Source organism: Osmia lignaria, chromosome 6 (assembly GCF_051020975.1).
Source record: "Osmia lignaria lignaria isolate PbOS001 chromosome 6, iyOsmLign1, whole genome shotgun sequence".
NCBI classification, from domain to species: Eukaryota; Metazoa; Arthropoda; class Insecta; order Hymenoptera; family Megachilidae; genus Osmia; species Osmia lignaria.
In genome coordinates, this window is record NC_135037.1 from 9,867,660 (window position 1) to 9,885,568 (window position 17,909).

Genomic DNA, 17,909 nt, shown 5'->3' on the forward strand with positions numbered 1-17,909 from the left:
CGATGCCTAAACGGAGTCTGCGTCCCTGCGGCCGATGGAATGCAACGGGTAGTTTTACTACCCCCTGTAAAGGGCCTAACCTACCATCCTGCACGATGGACCACCTTTTGATCGCGTTTCGAAAAAAAAAAATATTATTAATATTATTATTCTTTAACAAGTTAGATCAATGTAAAGGGATAAAATCCCTGGAAATCTTTTTCTAAGAACATCGCGTATCCTGGCAAATAAAAGCGAGACAACGGGAAGCAAAAGGAAGAGAAGAAAGTAAACGCGGGTAGAAATGCTGCGAACACACCCCCTCGAAGCGCTCGGTGAAACTGGCCCCAGCGGCTGGCCAATATTTAATTACAGATAATTACCGGTTATAATGCGCGGCAGATCGGCGGCCTGCCGTTTAATTGATCGGCTTTACGGCCTGATTTGTGTATCTGCCCTGTTCGTGCGATCCGCCGTTAAACTCCGGTCCCAATTTTTAATCCCACACCGTATCTGACCGCGAACGTATGCCTGCCGGTGACTTTCATCTCTTACCGTCGTTATTTAAACGGCATTACGCAATCCACCCACCTCGTCGTACCACCGTTTATTATGCGTCCCGTGAACTACGGGCTTGCACGAATTAGCTTTATGTTTTTTTCGCCAACGGGCCAACTGCTCGCTTTCGAACGTAACATCGCTTCGCGTCGGTGTATATTTTTATGAAAACATAAAAATTGCTACGGGTAACATAGAAACGAGTACTCGGATAACTGATCGCCCACACAGGAGTTAATTCGAGGATCTCCGATCTAATAAATAGTCGACAGATCGGCTGCTACGTATCCGCGCGGAGGTGGAGCTGCACGATTCTAAGTAGCTCGAGGGAAAAAGTGGGAAAGGTGGCGAGAGGCTCGATTCGATCGTCTATCGCGTTATTACCACGTTATATCGGTACGCGTAACCCTTTCCCTTCCATCTGGATCCACCGCTGCCCAGCAGCCGCGGTATGTTGCAAACTTTTGCCGATAGAACACGAAAGTTCGGCACGGTCGGCTCCCTTTGCCAGGGTCGAAGCATGCAGATCCGACACAAAATATCATTAATAGTCGTTTGCCGGATGACCGAGCCCGGTAATCGTCCTTTCTGCGGTTCGGATCGGATCGTCCGAAAACCGCAACACGCCGAGTGTACGGCACCGATCAACCAGCCCCTTTCGCATCGTAATTTATGTTCATAAACTCGGGATCGCCAAGTGCGAATGCTCTGATGCACTCTCTACCGTATAAATGAAAATTCTAATAAAACAATGATTGAGAGCGAAGATTCTTCATAATTACTAAAATTAGTTTCACATCTAATGACGACAACTGAACATTCCTATAGGGATTTCGTGTGAAAAGTACCATTAGTTCAATGAATCCTCTTTATACCTAATTACTCGGATAGAATAAAAAGAGAATCGTGATGAACAAGATGTGCACAAGGAGGGAGGAAATGGAAGGCGAAGAGAAATCCATGAAAAGTGAAGAGAGGATGTATAATATCCAGAAGAGCATCCTCACGTACGTGGACTAATAGTCGGGTTCCCTTTTTCATGATGTTTCCAGTGACTCGTAAATACCCTTGTCGGTGGCCGTAAGATAGAGAGAAAACAACTTTTGACGCGATTTCTCGACATCATACGCGTATAACGACACCTTCTCGCTTTCGTCTACTGCTTGCACGACCGCTTTTGCCTCGCACACCTGGTAGCCGGAGAGGATACCAACGACCAATCCCACGCACAATGTCCACGGCGCGCCAACAGTTCTCGCGACGGTGTCATTGTTCATTTGATTGCCAGCTCCTGGCCGCTCACGCTCGGTCCGCCTTTTATTATTAGTCGTCGATTAGCCTCGCTGTACGAGGTCCGCGCGAAGGGAGCCAGCTACGATTACAGCACCATTTCCGACGAGGAAACCCTCCGAGCATTTCGAAGAAGATCGATCAAGGCATACTGGTAGAATCCTCTTCGAAACAGTTTGGATTCGTCGGTCCATGGAATATTTAATATTTTTCGAAATGCGCGCTGTAGATTATCGCGATATGGTTTAAAAATCAAACTCGTTAATCCGTTCGAGTCATCGAAACCGAATGCCTAATCTCAGCAGCCGTCTTTGACCGTTCGAAATTAGAATAATCTTCCAAGAAAGCCGCACGAAACTTCCATCGCCCAATTTAATTAGATGAACATTCAGAAGTCGTGCGGGGTCCGATAACAATAATAAAACGTGCCAACGGAAAAGACTGGCATCCATTAGTTACGTCGAGGAGATCCTCTGGAAGGAACGGACCTGCTCCAGATACTCTCCCTACTCGGTCCGTGCATCGTCATCGTCGTTCGTCCCGATACAAAGACGAACGCCGCCATGACGGACGGCGGGGCTGGTCAGAAAAAGTGGCTATGCTAAATAATAGTCCTGCCGGCGCGGCGCGGCAGTTCGTTGCTCGATTCTCGCATAGTTCATTCATGAATACGGATTCAATGTTCCTTTAGCGGCGACTGCGACTGCGAACGCTTGTTGCATCCTCGACGCAAGAAGAAACTCCCGCGGACGATTTACGCCTTTTGCATCGACTCTCGACGATATTAAAACGCTTATTAATCGAGGTCGAGCGTGGACGAGCGTGGAATAAGAATCATTGCGTTCGAGATTAGAGTCGCCCATGAATATGGAGGCGCGCTTTCTACGCGTCTATTTTCCCATGAACAGATGGAAACCGGATGCGGATACCTGTTTCATAGAGGTCCCTGGTCAATGGACGCTTCGACGAAACCCCACGAATTTGCGTAGGACATGGAAAATTATCACGAAGAAGGGAACAGCTTTTTTCTTCTCGTACCCTGTTTTTTCTCGTACGAAAGGTAGTCTCGACCATCCGGAGGCTATTAGGGAAGGGAGACAAGAATGACACCATCGTCTCCTGGTTCTGTTACTAGACTGTCCTGGGTACACCAGGTAGCAACGACGCTTTTGACGTCAGGTGACGAAGGTGAACAGATATTGGGCCTGTTAACCCGAGATCCTGCGGATAAACCGAATACAGACGTTTCTCATTTCCTCGCTAGGTTAACACGATCCAGAAGCTTTTCGTCTACTTTAGGATTTCTTTATCCTTCGAATCCCTCGAGATTAGCAATCAAGATACCAATGGTCTTCGGTTGCCTCCTGATTCAACCACGCGAACGTCGCGAAATTCTGTGCTTCCGAAACGAACGAGCAAGGAAGACGAAGGAATTTCGCCCCGTAAAAATTTCTTTGACGATCGTTGACAGGCTAAACGCCAAGCGACGCGACGCGACGCGACGCGCCGGCTCCGAGAGCCAGACCAGTTGAACCCGGTCTGACCATTCCGGAATAGCCAAAGGACTGGCGGGATGCTCCCAAGACGATTCTCGACCACGTTTTTCTTCCTGCTCGCCTATCAAACGAGTTTGACGCGGACAACGGGCACTCGGCGTTGTCGGCCGTGGAAAGAAAGAGCCTGGTAACGGGATAAACGAGCGATCGTGCATCACCACCGTACACCACATTCCGATACGTAACGGGGAAAATCGTGCGCATATATCGTACGCAACGAGTGTAAAAAATTTCTTGGAAACGATCGAGCTACGTGCATATAAAATTCGAGTAATTTCAACTCGACCTGACTGGCTGCCTTGCCTGCCTTCCCTGTCTTCCGACTATTCGCGGAACCGTCGTTCGAGGAAGCGATAAAACTGCATCTCGCCGGAGATGCATTCGTGGACCGACCGGCGCGGCGGAGAGTTCAACGCTGCCGATCGCGTGCGATGAAACGGAAACCATGGTGGATCAGATCAAACTGTGATTGATTCTTTTTTTTCTTTTACATTCTTTCTTACTACGGTTATATAAAAATTGAAGGTAACATAGTGGACGAAGTTCGAAGGATCGACGAAAAAAGTTTCACCTTCCATCTCCTACCATCTGCCATTTCCTCCGCAGAGTGGCTCCCATAATTATTATTATTCGCGGCCAAATAGCCCGGTGGCTCTCACCCGTCACTGATTGCTCTCCCTATCCCGAAAACATCAATTCATTCGAACTATACTGCTCGAGCCTGGTCCACCGTGACCGGGGGTTAATCATCCTCATTGATATTATTCGATGAATCAACAAATCAGATTCAACGAGTTTCGAATTCAACCGGAACCCTTTCGAATCTTCGTCCGATAACTGTTTCAAATCGGAAGGGTAGATACGCGCTTATTACAGGAAACGATCCCAAGGAAATTAGCCCCGAGAGAAGGAATTAAAACGTCAAAGGACATTCCGGTTGGTTCGCGCGGCGCACGCCCGCATGCAACTTCCGGCAATTACCAGGGTGTAGGTGAGGGAGGAAGGGACCGAGGGTGCTCGGCCGTTGATGCACGACGAATGCAAAGCACCGGCAAGGTCGCGATTCCGAATGAACCGAGAGTTGCTGCTCCGTCACCTTCGCAGGTAGTCGAAAGCGTCGAAGCAAGGAGAAGGGATAGAGGCGAACAGGAAGGTGGATGACGATCGAGAGGGCGAGAGAAAGAAAGATAGACAGACGGCGAGGAGAAGAGTAAAGGCCCCGGGCGAGGTCACCCACCGCCCCCGCCCCCTCACTCCCCCGCACACCCTGATTACCCGCAGCCGGGGGCGGGACACACTGTAATGAGCATCGAAGAGGTGCTCAACTTTGCCTTGCTGCCTTGCGTTTTCCTGCTCGACTTCGAGCTAGCCGAAGGAGATCGATCCTTCGAAGGCTTTTTTATATTTTATGCAGAATTAATTCCTCGACTGTTAATTGTAATTTATATCGAAAGGGTTAAAGAAGACCAAAGTGTAATATATCTATAAGAGTAATCATGCTCTTTTCCAAAGCGGAAGCGATACCATCCCGAAGACAGATCGCTGGTAATACGACCTCGATTTGGTGATACCCGCTGAGAAGGTCACGAGGAGCGTAAACGAAGAAGAAGGTAGAAGGGACAAGCTGAATACAAGAGTAGCCTGGTTGGTTGCTTGTCGTCGTAGACAGCCGGATGATCGAGCGATGTTATTTTAAGTTTTCCGTGGGGGCTCTCCCGTCTTGTCCTAATCGGCTGTCAGCCACCCCCGTGTCGTAGGGTCGCAGGCCACCCCCAGGACACGACGTGCCGACGCTTTGCTGCGTGACACGAAAGAGGACAGAGAGATAGAGAAAGAGAGTGAAACGGGACCCCCCGCTGACGAGATTCGCCCCTTTTGTACGAGGAGATTCGCGCGGAGAAATCATACCCCTCGAGGGGTTGGATTCAAAACGCTTTACACTCTCATAACCGGGACCTGTTGATTCTACACCGTCGAAAATCGCTGCCACCCCTCGCCGCACTCGAAAACGTTTTACCACGTGCTTCGTCATCCTGATTGACTAGCGGCGACCACCACCAACTTACACCCCCTCCCTCTTTTAGCGGCCGATAAATTCGTGACCGGAGAGGACGATTATCTACCTACTAGCAAGCTCATCGAGCGAATTTCTTAAACGCCATTAACCCTTTAAAAAAAAAAAAAAAAAAATGGCGAACTCCTTCGTCCACCAGGAATAATATAAAAAGATTAGAGAATAAAATGGCCATATATCCATCTATAAAAATTCCACATGGAAATTGCCTCGAATGACTTAAACAATAAAAATGATCGCTATTGACGATACCGCGAAGGAACTGAAATTCCAACAGAGTGCTCGAACTCGGAACAGACCGTGAAGATGAAGTCGCTCCAGGGAAGTTAGGATGACCTCGGTGGGTCCTGCGGCTCGTTTGATGAACCTCTTTCTCTCTTTCTTTCTCTTTCGACTACCCGTCCCGTGGTGTTCACGCATTTCCACCGGATACCCGTTTACACCGTCCGGTTCGGTGGCACATATTATACATATATATATATATACCTGCGGAAAGGAGGCAGAACTGGACAAAACCGAGGGAGGAGGAGGAGGAGGAAGGGAAAAAGAAGAAGAAGGTGGCAAGGGGTAGGGGATTTCTCGGAGGCAGTGTGCTTATTGCGTGATATTAGCCACGGTGGCTGCCAGGGTAATCATAATCTCGAAAGAGGGACAAAACACCAGGCCCCGAATCGTGCGACGCTGAATTTTACGACTTCTGGCATAGAGGGCAACCGGACCGGATGCAACGCGACTTTTTACATCCCTCTAACGTTCGCCGAGTTGATGTCAACAAGAAGACGCTCTCGGAAAGCAACACCCTCCGATGGTATCGTACCCAAGGTTGATCCACTTTTAAATAATATTAATTAAGCGTGACGTGGCTGGCCGAAATTATAGTTGACTTCAATCCACGTCGATGAGAAAAAAGAAGGAAAGGTTCCCGAAGAAATGGCGACCGATCGTAAAGTTCTTGCTCCGTATTCACGAATCTGACCGACGAAAGATCGAAAGCGAGAGGACATAAAACAAATCGCGCTTTCTATCTGAAACGTTCGTTCTTGGAATCCGATCTAATTTACCCGTTTGCATAAACGATTTGCACAAACCGGGACAGCCTGAATGGAAACGGACCTCGAAACGCGCGACGCGACGTGAAGGAACGTTCATGTTCGCGGAAGATACCGGTGAACACAAGGTTTCCGTGATATTTCTCCGATTCGTTAGATTGGATTGAGAAATCGTGAGTCACTCACCGTAAGGTCGATCCGCAACTGGCTGCTCGCACGAATCTGCAACAGAGAAAAGGAAAAGTTTGATAAGGAAACGCATGCTCATCCGAGTAATTAAACGAAATTCTTCGTCTAACTGGAGAAATTAGAAGGGATTATACTTCATTTCGCTCGATAAAATTGAATTTATGCTCGAGCGAAATCCTTTCGCCGTTTCGTTGGATCTTCATTCGCATTCTTGCCTTAGAGCCATATCATTACGCGGTCATTAGGGATTGTTTATTCACGACAATTTGAAAACGACCGTGAACCACCGACTCGAGTAATAACTTCTTAGGTGTAATCAGCGATCGAAATGACACTACTCGCACCGAGGTTATTACCTTTTTCAATTTGCATACGGTGATTATTCAGCGTTATAAAGACCTTCTCCTTCGTCGGTTAAATAATCCCGTACTGTCTGCGAAATTGCTTGCAATTTGCGCTTGAACGAGGACGATTTCATGTGAAATCATTTCATCGATCACGATGGAATAAATTCATTTAGTGATCAATAATTTTGTCTGAAACTCGCGTTGAAATAATCAGGAAGGATAGTCTGGTCGAGGTAGTAGTTAGTAAATGTCTCAATCAAGGTGATCGTACACGATTCTAATAGAAGTCGGTAGGTAGGTCATCGGATGTCATAAACGCTCGACGAAGTTTCTTCGGTAGTGCAGCGCGTGTTAATAGCCTCATTAGATATCACGGACCGTAACGTATTCGACCTAAGCGTGTATATACAAAACAAAACTTTGACTATAGAATTTTTAATTTTTTTCAAAAGCACAGGACTAAAATTTGTATGATGGATAGAATTTTTTATTCTCGGATCTTTGTACGTGAGGTATAATAATGGACGCGACCAAGGCAGGCAGGACGATCGAAAGTAAAGATTAGATTCGACAGGACAAAGCGTCCTGCATCTGGTATTCCGTCGGACCTGTCGTAGATTGGACAATGTGACGTTGACCATGACAAAACCGATCCATACGACGATGACAAAATATTCCTATCATTTGCCAATCTTCGTTTACTTAAAAAAAATTCTTATCTGGTATTTCGCAATCATCGATCAATCGCCGAAATGAAAAGAAAGTAAAAGCGGTGTGTAAGTTAGAAATCGTTCGCATTGAAACGTGCGCAAAGGTAATAACGAGTAGACGCGTCATCGGATGATGAATCGTTCGAAAATAACGTTAGACGGAAGCGGAGGTCGCGAAAGTTGTAGCCGGGACGAAATTTCATTTCACTTTTCAGCCGTGGCCGTGGTTACCTGTTAAATCGACGGCTAATTACGACGTCAGGAACGGCGGGAACCGGCGGGACGTGGCTCGTCCTCGATGGTGCGTGGCGGCGGCGCGGTGTGTGTCGCGTTAATTGCCGAGCGTTAAACCAGGCTCCTCCCTCTTTGCGCTTTGCTCGATGGATGGATTACTTAACACTTGTCACGCCTCGCTAATTAACATTCAGTCATCTCCCTGTCGGAAGTCCCTCTGCTCTCCCTTCTCCTCCTGCCCCAGCTGGGCAAACGGTCGAGCGAGCTACGGCCACGCCGGCAGGTGGAAAGTCGTTTAATATTTATCGACTATCGTGCGCGACCCCGTTGGATCCACCTCGGACCCGGGACGACCGGACTCCTCTCCAATTAGAATTCGTGACGAGGTGTCGCGGTTCGCGGGAAATATTACAATACGACGCTGCTATTTACCGGTCTACCAAACGAAATCTATCCTACGTCCTACTGTTTATAATCAACTTGAAATATAGAAAAAAAGATATCTAATTTTTTTCATACAAGATCATCCCAGTGTGTATTATATTTATTTCGTCGATTCAAAGTCGATCGGAGTTAGGCAAAGAGAGACGCGCGTCTCGATACGTGTCAAAAGTTCGATTCGAATCCTGTCGGGGAGATCGAATACCGGACGGCAGGCGGTCGATCGGTCGAATATCGCAGTCGCAACCGAGCCTCTTGGTCCGGTCTCGAATAGATGTATCAGTGTAATTAACAACAAACAATGGCCGTGGGACGTGCGCGCTCGATATCGTATATTAATCGATTAGCCAGCTCGTCGGGCCCCGGAGATATGCGCTGGGACTGGTTGTTAATCATCGGCGCGGGTGCGTTTGTACTTGGAACCTTCTTTTTCATGACGAGAGAAGAAGAGAGATAGAAGAAGGCCGAGGTAGACTGATCGGAGCAGCCGCTTACGATTCGCCTTAAGGATCTTGCGCCAGGACTAACCGTCTTTGTGACGCTTCGTTTCACCGAGAGCGTATCAGGGCCACCGTGACTACATAATTTCCATCTTACATTGTTGTTCTCCTGATCGATCGCGTTTCGCATTGAATTTCTTTTCATCTTCAATCCTTTTACATTGTTTCGTTCGATGCAACTTTCAAGCAACCACTCCGCAAACCTTCGATCTCAAACTCTACGACGACGGTACGAATCTTCTTGGACGTTTAATTAATCGTTTCAGCTGGCTCGGCGAGTCTTCAAAATTTATGATATCATAGAGGAAAGTTGCCGGATAATGAAGTAATCCAAGTTATTTTTATTTTGTCGGACGTATCAGATTGAGAAACACGCGTCGGAATGAAAGGTTACAGAAAGAAAGTGTATACACAGGTAGTAATCGGTGTACTATTTTCGGCGATCGGTCGGACGTGTATCGATGACTCGACAGTTCGGTCACGTTGCGGGTAATAATCATTCTTTTAATCCGTTTAGCGGGTGTTTGTATTACCAAAGGATCGGCGGGTTGTCCGCGCTCGACTACGTGCCCCTCAGCGGTTGCGCGAAACGGTGGAATCATTAGGGATTATCGATGACCATCAATGTGGAACAGCCCACGAACCATCATCAATTAGAGTTAAATAATAGTTTGCGTTGTTCGTTCACTGCCTCGCCGCACCGCGCCGATCGCACTTGCTTCCGGGATCTTATTTCCATCGACTAATCTCTTCGATTTAATTCGTAACAGAGCTTCAGTATGAAAGATTCGCGGTATTTGCAATTTTTATGAAAAATTTACTTTGCTAATAAACACGTTTCAGGCTTACCATCGATCGAGGGTAAAAAATTACGTGCTTCGATGAATCGAACATTTGCCATTCCATTCACGATCCTCTTTGCACTACGAATCGGCAAAGGAACGATCGATCACGTATACGATTCTACGATTAGCTATGCGAGTTCTACAAGAAGAAAATCGGCAAACGATAACGGATCGCGCGCGTATACGAATAGACTTTCGACGATTCGATCGATTAAAACGGTAGAAACTTTCGCTGGGTAAATGTTTCTTTGCCGATTCATTCGCTGGCCGAGTCAGATCGGCAGAAAGATGGGTTCAGGCGGTTGCTCGATGAGTCGACGTACCGGTTAATCAGAGCCAAGCTGTTCGCTGGATTATTCAGTAATCAAGAGATCGTAACTTCTTTTCTCGCGCAGTGAAAGGTGCCTGTACGCGTTCACCGGCGACCGCTAATTACCGGGACAGACGGTTTTATATCCGTGTTCCACGTGGGGACAGGTAAATCACCGCTCGTTCTCGCGACTTCATTGTTCAGACCGGTGAGAGGCGATTTGAATACGGCGTGCCATAAATGCTTTGGACGATGTACTTTTATATCGCCGACTGTCATCTGAATACTTTAACATTAATTACAAAATATTCAATTTCATCTTCCGACTTTCTAATTTTTATACTAACGGTTGATCATTTCATTTTGTACTTCTGCTGAAATAAAGTCTAAGAGGTATGAAAAAAACTTGCGTTCCTTTTTCGTCACAGAATGTATAACCGGTCATTATCGAAGTTGGAACAGGTACGCGTCATTTCTCGCGAAAACCTGTCCGTCCAAAGACAATCTGCACGGGCCGCTAACTCTAATCGTACACCTGCCCGTCCGAGAAATCCGCGGGAGCTGTGACAAATTTCTCCGCCGCTCGAAATCCCGCGACATTCGTCTCGGCAGCGTAAAATCGCGCACGAAAAAGTCTTGAGAGTTCGTGGACGGTCCTAAGGGCGCCGCTGCAACGGCTATCAGGCCCGCCCCCGGCTAACAATCCGTCACCTTGCTGCTGTCTTCTCTCCGCTCCGGATGGACATTCAAGAAGCTCGACGAGTTTCAGCGAGTAAAACCGATGGAAAAGGTACACGTGGGACGTAAGATATTCTCCTTATCCAAAAATGGAACTGTATCTATTTTTCCGTGTATCCTTGCGCGAAAAAAAAAAAAAAAGAAATAAGGAAGAAATCAGCGAACGAGAGAGAAAGGAAACGAACACAGAAGGTGGCGGTAAAGTCACCGCCCCGGCAAAAAACTGAAATTGATCAAAATGAGAGTTACGCGGGCAAAAAGGTAAACGACCACGGTGGTAGGCGCGCATTTCGTGCCGGAGGAGAGTTTAGGTAGCGAGCGTTTCGAGATCCGGCGTAAACTTCGCCAACGATCCATCCTCGGACAGAGATCGATCTCTCGCCGTGAATCTTTCGCACGCGTTTCGCGTGCAACAGCTTCGAAGTCTGGCAGAGATCAACTGGAACAGCCGGACAGGCTTCACGTGCACGTTACAGTCACGGAAAATAAACGCGAACGGAAAAGCGTAATTTTCTACGAAAGCCTCCGCACGCGTCTCGGTAAATATAGAGCGCATCGATTTGAAGAACGCTTATGCAAAAATCTCTGGTACCAAGCGAGACTGCTGTTATTAACATACCTAAGCGATGCAAATTACGCTCAACGTTCGAGCGGTCTTTAAGTTTAAGCCCAAGGAAAAAGAAGAAGAAAAAACACTTGGATTCCCGGGATTTTCCGTCTATTAAGTCTCGTAATTTCAACGATGATGGAAACAAGAATTCTCATAAAATTAATTAGCGATAGCAGAACCGTGCGAGTTAGAGAATAGGGTGGTAGGTGAAGTTTCGAGACGATATCGTTGTTGATTAAGACGTTGCGTCGCGAGGAGACGCGTGCAACTGGACCTTAAAATATGGCCACTCACGAGGCGCGGGGTTAATTACCTCTGTCTCTCTGAACGGCCGCCACGGTAATGTATTAGCGCGTTTAGGCACGGCCAGTTAATCCCAGGGAACTGCTCGACGCACCGTTAAGGACGCTTTAACTCGTTAAGTCACCTAATACAAGCCACTATACGAACGATATTATCCTAAAGATGATCACTGACCGAGAAGAGGGAGAGCGGCCCCATTCGGTCACTCTAATTGCTTGCTTCTTCCTTTGTGTAACTAGCCTTTTAAGCATAATTATTGGAATACCCTGTCCTCGGACCAGCTTAAATAGAAACGTTCCTTTGAACGTTCGCGAGTACGTGAAAGAGCGGACTCGGATTGTTGGAGAAACATTATGGGACAAGGATCAAACGATTTTACGTGACTAAATCCTTTTCGTTTAAACCGAGTGACTACGTTCTCAGGAATCTTGATTCTGATTTGGTCATTAGTTTGTCAGGTAATTAGAAAATTTTACGCGACGCGTTTCTCTGGATGTTATAAAAATCTTTTGAGATATCACTTTGAAAGAGTAGGTATTTTTTTTTTTTTTTTCGAAAAGCAGTCTCCGAAGAGGACGATGCAGTAATGAAAACGCGTCCTTAGTCACGCGTGCTCGTTTTTATCGTCCGGCGGGATCGTGCCGGAAGCATAACTCGATTCGCCTTTTCGTTGGCATTTGCATGCGCGGAAATAATTCCCATGATTCGCCGGAAATGTATCAGATAAGGGCTCGCGGCTATATCGTCGGTCGCATTAACGGGGGCTAATTAAACCGGCGTAAACAATGGCGGATCCAGGGAAGGGTGAGAGGGAGAGGGAGAAAGAGAGAGAGTCAACATCGGCGCGTCAGAAAAATCCTACCTACGTGTACGTGTTTGTGTTTGTGTGCAAGCGTAATCCAGCTGGTGCATTATGCGCCGTTCGCGAGCTAATGCACGAACACGGCCGACTAATCAGCTGCCATCTACATCGTTACACTTATGTTTATGGATGATACTTGTGTGCATTTACAAGCGCATCACCCGCAATAACGATTACGAAACAGAACTGTCTCGGTACTGTCTCGGAGGGATGAGAATAAAGGGAACGTTTGGAAAAAAAAAATACCTCCAACCTCTCGTTAATCTCTCGTGGGAGTACAAAGTTATTACGACGATTCGTCCTTCTTTTTCTCATATTTATTCGCCTGAAAAATTTCAGGTTAATCGGACAAGTAGTTTTCTGAAACTTTCGAGAAATCATTTAAATTAATTACCGTTTCTGGTATATTATCCTCGAGAAGAATAAGAATTGGAGTAAAATATTTTACGCTCGTTTGAAACGAACAAGCGACCTACAGTTATCGTTAATTAAAGTTAATTTTCTAATCTGTATGAGAAATAAATTTCTACCCAGTGTGGATGGCGTGGTAATTCCCTAGATCTTCGAATAACGACGTCTCGAATTCTCAACTAATTTTCATACGTTCGTCGGTGATCTTTGCTTGAAGTCCACAAGCCTCTCCTCGCGCTCCGAAAAGCGTCGCGTTAGCATACCGTGTTAATTACTCGAAATAAGTGTTTTCTTCGGCGATGCGATTCGAACGTCTCGTTAACTCGTCAGAAGACGAAAAGATCGAAATATCAGGCGCGCCAGACGTACAGGTAAACGGAACGCGCCGGTGTAACAGCGTGTAGGTTAATGCACGAACACGACCGCGTAATCAACGACCATCTATATCATTAGTCCGATGTTTATGCACGATACGAGCTTGCCTACATGCGTACAAATATAATAACAGACGCGTCTGTTGTTCGTGTACACGTATTCCATTGTGATCGTACAGTGTACATTACACAGAAAAGGAGAAGAGAAGAGAAAAAAAAAAGAAGAAACTAAGGAAGAAGGAAAGAGAAGAGAAAGAATTGGACCACCGTGAATGACGGTGCGATCCATCCTTAATATATCGTTAATTAATAAAGTCTGATACACGCACCAGTGCCCGACGCGATTTACATATTCATCTCGATAACGAGATCGCAAAAGATCGATCTGTTATCGTAGCTTTCGTTAGGTGCAAATTTAGCCGGTAATTTTCAACGTTCAGGTCTCATCAAGATCATTAAACAACAGAGGATGATTTATTAGGGGCAAACATACGGGGGGATGCTACTTAGCGAATCGACCAGTGACGGAAGGAGCGTAGAAGTTGAAAGAAAGAAAGGAAAAACAAAAGATGGCGGCTGAAAAGACGGTGCCGGTTAAATCGACATTCTTTCGACAGCATTTACCGTCGTAATCCCGTCACACGTTGTACAATTCCAACATTCTATCCTTGAACGGAAGATACCCAGCGAATGGCAATTTTTTTTTTTTTTTTTTTTTTTTTTTTTTTTGTTGCCGGGTATTTAGCAACAGTATATTACTCGGGCAAAAACTGAAGGTCTCGCGGCTAGTTAACCGACAGAATATCCCGATAAAAGCATCGAAATATCATCTCGTATGCAAAGAATCTCGACGTCGTTATTCCAATAACGCCAGGCCGTCGTAAAACCACGGTCGCTATCGTGGAATCCTCGATATGTGCTAATCGACGAGCAATCAACGAACGTTCGTTGTTCTTTCACTCGAATCGCGCGCGAGATAGACGCGGCAAAAACAGGAACGTAATCGAGAATAATTCGTTTCGAAAGATTATCGATAGTCGGAGAGAGAGTCATTTTGAAGTTACGTAAGGGAAGAAAAAAAGGGGGCAGGAATGAATAGAGAAGGTGTACGATCAGTCATGCGATGATATCGTTGAGAGGCGAAGAAATGAATTAACTTCGAAGACGGTGCAGTCGGCGTAAAATTATATTCATGATTTGGGGAATGCTCGATGCGCTTATGGTCTCGTTGGAACTCCGGGACTAACACGCACGGCATCGCACGCAAAGAGGAAGGAAAGGCACGGCGGAGACGTAGGACGACTCGGATGGAAAAAGGAAAAAAGGCACCTGTTGGTGGTAGAAGACAGGGGGTGAAGGAGGGGTGGTAACGGCGAGACGGGTGCGATACTCGTCTAAGCCGAGGCATTAACATTGTGCTTTATCGAGACAGCTCATCGTGGCACATCCGGATTCAAATTACGCCTCGGTTAAGCTTATGTTTATTTAACCAGTTATTAAAATTACATTAAGGGTCGCTCTTAATTATGTCGCTCGGGGAACGTCCTCGGTCCCGAAGGAGCGACCTGTAATTCCGGAAGGAATCGTAGCGGTTTTAACGACGGCTCGACACAAAAGAGACAGAGATAAAAGGAATAAGAAAAGAAGCGAGTAAGAGAAAAAAAGGGTAGGAGAGACACGGGTGACGCGCTTCCTCGTTGCTTCGCGTTTCGTAGGATCGAGCCTGTTACGGAACGATTCTGAGGACAGATTAGTCGTCCAGGTCAACGATCCCGGCTCCGTTTTGTCCGTTTGCCCGTTTGCTTTCCCTTAATATCAGCGAATCAACGCGAACGCGATTGCACAATCACCGGCGCAGATACGTCGCCGAGATGTAAAAACTGATCGCGATGGACCTCTTTCTGGGAAACTGATCTTTCCTTTTAGTTTCTATCTGTCGGAGTATTCTTTAAAGACATTAGCCTTCGATCGAGCGAATTTGCGTGAAAGGCCAAACCGACTTCCGCCAAAAGCTGAGGCCTCGTTCGTTCCCCGGTCACGAACCGCCTAACGACAATTATTAAGACAATTTATGCACGGGGCTAATGTACGCTAAACACCGGCACGTATAATAACGTAATTACAGCGTGAGCTGGACGAGGTAAGAGGGTACAAATTGCGAGCAAATTTCGCATTAGCCGGACGAAGCATCGCGGCACGGCCCCCACGACGAAAATCGTGCTTGTTGCATCGTCATCGACAGTCTCGCGAATGACACCACCGAACGGAATTGTACTTTGCTACCCGCCATGACAGTGTGGCGTCCCATAGGACTCGTACGCCATCATCATTACCATTACACCCGGCTCCATGACGGCGTTACGTGCTTTAATTTGAATACATGAGGCAGGAAGCGGCATTAGCCACGCGCCTCTCTTCTGTGTACGCTCGCATTATCCGCAGTTAAAACGATCCTACCGCGTGTCGCCATTTCCTTCGCGATTCCCCGGCGCGTTGCTGACTCACACGGAACCTTGCCGCGAAATTCGAAACGACCACCGACCTGGCACTTTTTGCCGATTACATAATGCCGATATTCCGTTTGCCGGCTCGTTACGATTCGTTGTAACAGCGAGCGGGTAATAGGAGAGCTCGCACAGCCGCGAAATTCGACGCGATTCGCGCGAATTACATTTTCCTTTGAATTTCGAACGACAGCGAGGCGTATTCGCGATGGCAGATGTTAAATCTTCCGATCGCGAACGGTTTGAAATTCGTATCGCGCGACCGAAATAACCATCGTCCCTGTCCGCTTGGTAACGAGAACGATCGATCGAACGATCGATCGCGGCGTGCCAGATGTCGCGATCAATTTGTTGGCCCCGTGTCGAGGCGACTCGGCGAACAGAGAAAATCTGCATACGGACATATGGCGCTCGGAACTGGCGTCAGGACGCGACCGCAACTCGATGAAAGTCTTTGCTTCGCCATGCCTGTCAACATTGTTGTACAGCAAAACTATCTATACACTGATTTCTCCGAGAAACCGGCTATTTTTCAAAGAAAAGCTCGTCATTATCTATAAATCGAGCGATTGTGAGAGATTTAAATTGAATTACGCGGTTAGCTACGCATCGCGGCTGACGTTTCTTCGATATTTCATTCGCGCCGAAGATAAATACACACGGACAACGATCTATCGCTAAACAGAGGCAATTATCGCGAGATACCGGTGTCGACAATGTAATAATTCTGTGGCGCGACGAGAAAAATGGCATTCTTCGTCGGCGAAGGAACAGGACGCGTGGTGATCGCGGTCTTCTCGCGAACGTCAGCTCGGTTTCGAGTTGCGTAACCGCGCGAAATTAATAAACGACGAGGGAATTTCCAGGAATCGCGCGAATCGCGCGAACCACGCACTCGACCTTCGTTCTCCATAAGGATTACAAACAAATTCCGTCGGATGATAATCGCGACTCGCGTCGCGTCGTTTCACAATCGTTTCGGAATCCGACGATTCCTGTTTCCTGTGCCTTCGCGGTGACCATCGTCCTTACATTCCCTCTCGATGATCTAGAATCGACATTGCTCTCTTTCCACAGAATTTACGCGGTGTCCGGAAAAAATGATTCGACACACCTCTGACACCTTCTTCCTTAAATTTATATTCGCGGTTAAAGAAGAAACAATGGAACGCAAACTTGTTCCATCGATTAAATCGGGCAAAGCGACAGTAACGCGACGAAGGTTCGACGAAAAGCGCCTTGGCTGTGACATCGTTCACCTTCGCCGAGAGGAATAATTCACTGGATCGACGGCGAGCAGGATTATACGCGCGTGTTGTCCTTTTAACTGGACGCATGCCTGCACGACCGCGGCCTGCCAATCCGCAGCGAAGCGGAATTAGCATACGAGCGGGCACCAAATACGGCGAATCGCTCACCTGCGCTCCGTTCGCCGACAAATGCGATGAATATGGTGATTTCTATCGTTTATCGCTAGAAGCGTTCCCGATCCACGCAGCCTTGAGAGATGCACCGCGAACGTGAATATCGATTCGAATGCCGGTATCATTGAGAAATATTAGCGATTTGCATTCGCGAATGCGAGTGAACGTATCCGAGGGAAAAAATTTCAAGCCGAGAGAATAGAAATGAATTTAAATTGTTGCAGTCGGTTTCATCGAGACTGAACGCTTCTGATGCAATATAGTGCAACCTCACCAGGCAATAATGACTTTTATTAACCATAACAGTTGCGGTTGGAAAATATTCTATTTTCGGTGCAAAACGCACAATCTATCGCGAATGCACGGTAATTCCGTCGATGAATATGGAACAGCGGGGAAACACGAGCGACTGGATGAAAAATTAACATTAAAATGCTGGAAAACGTTTTCTAAATGTAGTTAGCGATTATCAATGAGATCAACGCGGATGAATATTCATGACGTGATTATCGAACCTGTCATCTACGGTTGCAAGATCGAAAATTATAATTGTGCTGCGTGTAATCGCAGACTATGATTTTTTTTCTATCTTTCAGCGTTC

At 46.8% G+C, this 17,909-nt stretch overlaps 1 protein-coding gene across 5 annotated transcripts in view; it reads right to left on the reverse strand.

Moving 5' to 3' along the window:
* LOC117607549 (uncharacterized) overlaps positions 1-17,909 on the reverse strand; it is an 89,122-nt gene that overhangs the window by 61,741 nt on the left and 9,472 nt on the right. For all 5 annotated transcript variants that reach the window (XM_034331367.2, XM_034331365.2, XM_034331368.2 and 2 more), the window contains exon 2: positions 6,693-6,728. In XM_034331367.2, coding sequence (XP_034187258.2) covers positions 6,693-6,728 — 36 coding nt within the window. The remainder of the gene's footprint in view (positions 1-6,692; positions 6,729-17,909) is intronic.